A 2,008-nucleotide genomic window follows, 5' to 3' on the forward strand; every position below is an offset into this window, starting at 1 on the left:
TGAATAAATAAAAAAAATATGTAATTACTTCTCTTCAAATTTAACAGTTTATTTTTTAAAAAGGAAACATGTTAATGAGCTGAAAAGGTCTTTTTGTACTATTATTTAAAAATTAAACACTGTGAAGGTTGCACAAATCAGGAATTATAATCAGAAATGAAAGAAAAACAAATGTTTCCTGATGGGAGGAAAAATAAATCTTATTAATTTATCAGCTTMTCATTCAGTTTGTTGGAGATCTTTTAATTTAAACACAGAAACAGCAGAGATGAACTTTTAAATTGACGTTTTACATAAGATGTTTCGATCAAATCAAAGCTTTAAATACATTTATTCTCGTTTTCTTTGTTTAGAACAAAAGGTCCGCTTTTATTGTCAAAACTATTTTAATTTTGTCATTTCTGATTTAAGATTTCATATTGTTTTTACAGTATTTTCAAATGTGTAAATTATTGATCCTCATGAGTCACATGATCCCTGCTATATGAGCCAATCAGAGGCAGCGTAGACAAATCATGACTTCCTGTTTTCAGCTGATTTCCTGTAGTTTGTGAGGTTTAATTCTAGCTTTTTAGAAACTGAAACTTTTATAAAAAAAAAAAAAACAGTGAGTACTGGCAGGTTTATGGTCCACTTTGAGCTCTGACTGWTGCATAAAAACAGATAAATGAGGAATATTACTGCTGTCTCTGTTTAATGAGTCATCCTGGATGAGAAATGATGTTTTAGTCTACGACTGTCACAAGCATTAGAGTTAGAAATAAAGCTCCTCGTGACGATTGTCTCTCATCAGGACCGACTCTGTCCAAGCTGATCCTGACTCCCATCAGTCCGTCACACACCTCCCTCTGACTAAATAACAAGCTCCATCAATCCTGCCCACACACCCTCACAGTCTTATTTCCACCGCCTCCATCCCAGAAATTAAAAAAATAATGATGATAAAGAAAAACAGCAGCAGCTGGTTGGTACCTGTCGGAACGCCTCGCCGTCCCCCTTGCCGGCCTGCTGGGCGATGAGCGTCAGCTTCTTGTTCTTCTCGTTCCTTTTATGTATTTTATAGAGACAGGACAGCAGGCAGACCAGCAGCATGAAGGCGATCAGGCCCAGCAGGGACAGGATGGCCACAGCCAGGGGGGGCAGCTTGTAGGCTGCAAAGACCAGAAACAAGCAAAAATAACGAGTCTTCTGTGGCTGCAGGCGTGTTGCTCTGCAGCTGGAGATAAACATGAGGAATTCTTATCTTAACTGCTTTGTTTTATTCTGCTGATCCTGTTAGAAACACTTTAATCTAATTGTGTGGATAAATGTTCTGCAAGTCAGACGGTTAAACCTCATCCATAAAACAATTCATYCACCTGGAACATTAAGCAGAATTCAATTAGACCCGTCCGGAYACGTTCGTTTTAAAGCTTTGATTCTGCTTTACTTTTGTTTTAAAACAAGATGAAACTGAATTGAAAGAGGTGAGGTTTCAGAAGCTGCTTCTGTGATTTTTTTAAGTTTAGTTTTTACTTTTTTTCCTTATAGATCTGCACATGATGAAGCTGCGATCAAACAAGTCGAAGAACAGCAGGAGAGCAGAGCTTATGAGAAGAAAACAAAACAAGAGTTATGCAATAAATGTTACATAAACTGTCTTTTTTTAACCACTAAAGTTTTATTTTTATTTTTATGCTCCTGTTATTCCAGTTAGCATAGAAGGACACAAAGACACGACTGAACTTTTATATTAAAAACCTTTGTTTTTCTGAAAAACATAAAAAATTAAGATCTGACGACTACAGAGATGATAAACTGTTGGGGAAATCTGAAAATCTTTCTTATTTTATATTATTTCTCATCACGTTAGGCTGAAAAACGTTTTATTCACCAGTGTCGGATGTCTATTTCTTTTCTTTTTTTTAAGTAAAGAGAAAATAGAAAAAGAGGGAAAGACAAAGAGAAAATGTAATTAGAAAGATTGAAATAGAGATTAGATATATATTAAATATATTAAATATATTAA

General features: G+C 35.0%; 1 protein-coding gene across 2 annotated transcripts in view; it reads right to left on the reverse strand.

Moving 5' to 3' along the window:
* Nucleotides 1–2,008, reverse strand: part of LOC106519564 (uncharacterized) — a 15,899-nt gene that overhangs the window by 7,312 nt on the left and 6,579 nt on the right. For both annotated transcript variants that reach the window (XM_014011284.1, XM_014011285.1), the window contains exon 8: nt 973–1,151. In XM_014011284.1, the coding sequence (XP_013866738.1) occupies nt 973–1,151 (179 nt within the window). The remainder of the gene's footprint in view (nt 1–972; nt 1,152–2,008) is intronic.

The sequence above is a fragment of the Austrofundulus limnaeus genome, unplaced genomic scaffold (genome assembly GCF_001266775.1).
Source record: "Austrofundulus limnaeus strain Quisiro unplaced genomic scaffold, Austrofundulus_limnaeus-1.0 Scaffold79, whole genome shotgun sequence".
NCBI lineage: Eukaryota > Metazoa > Chordata > Actinopteri > Cyprinodontiformes > Rivulidae > Austrofundulus > Austrofundulus limnaeus.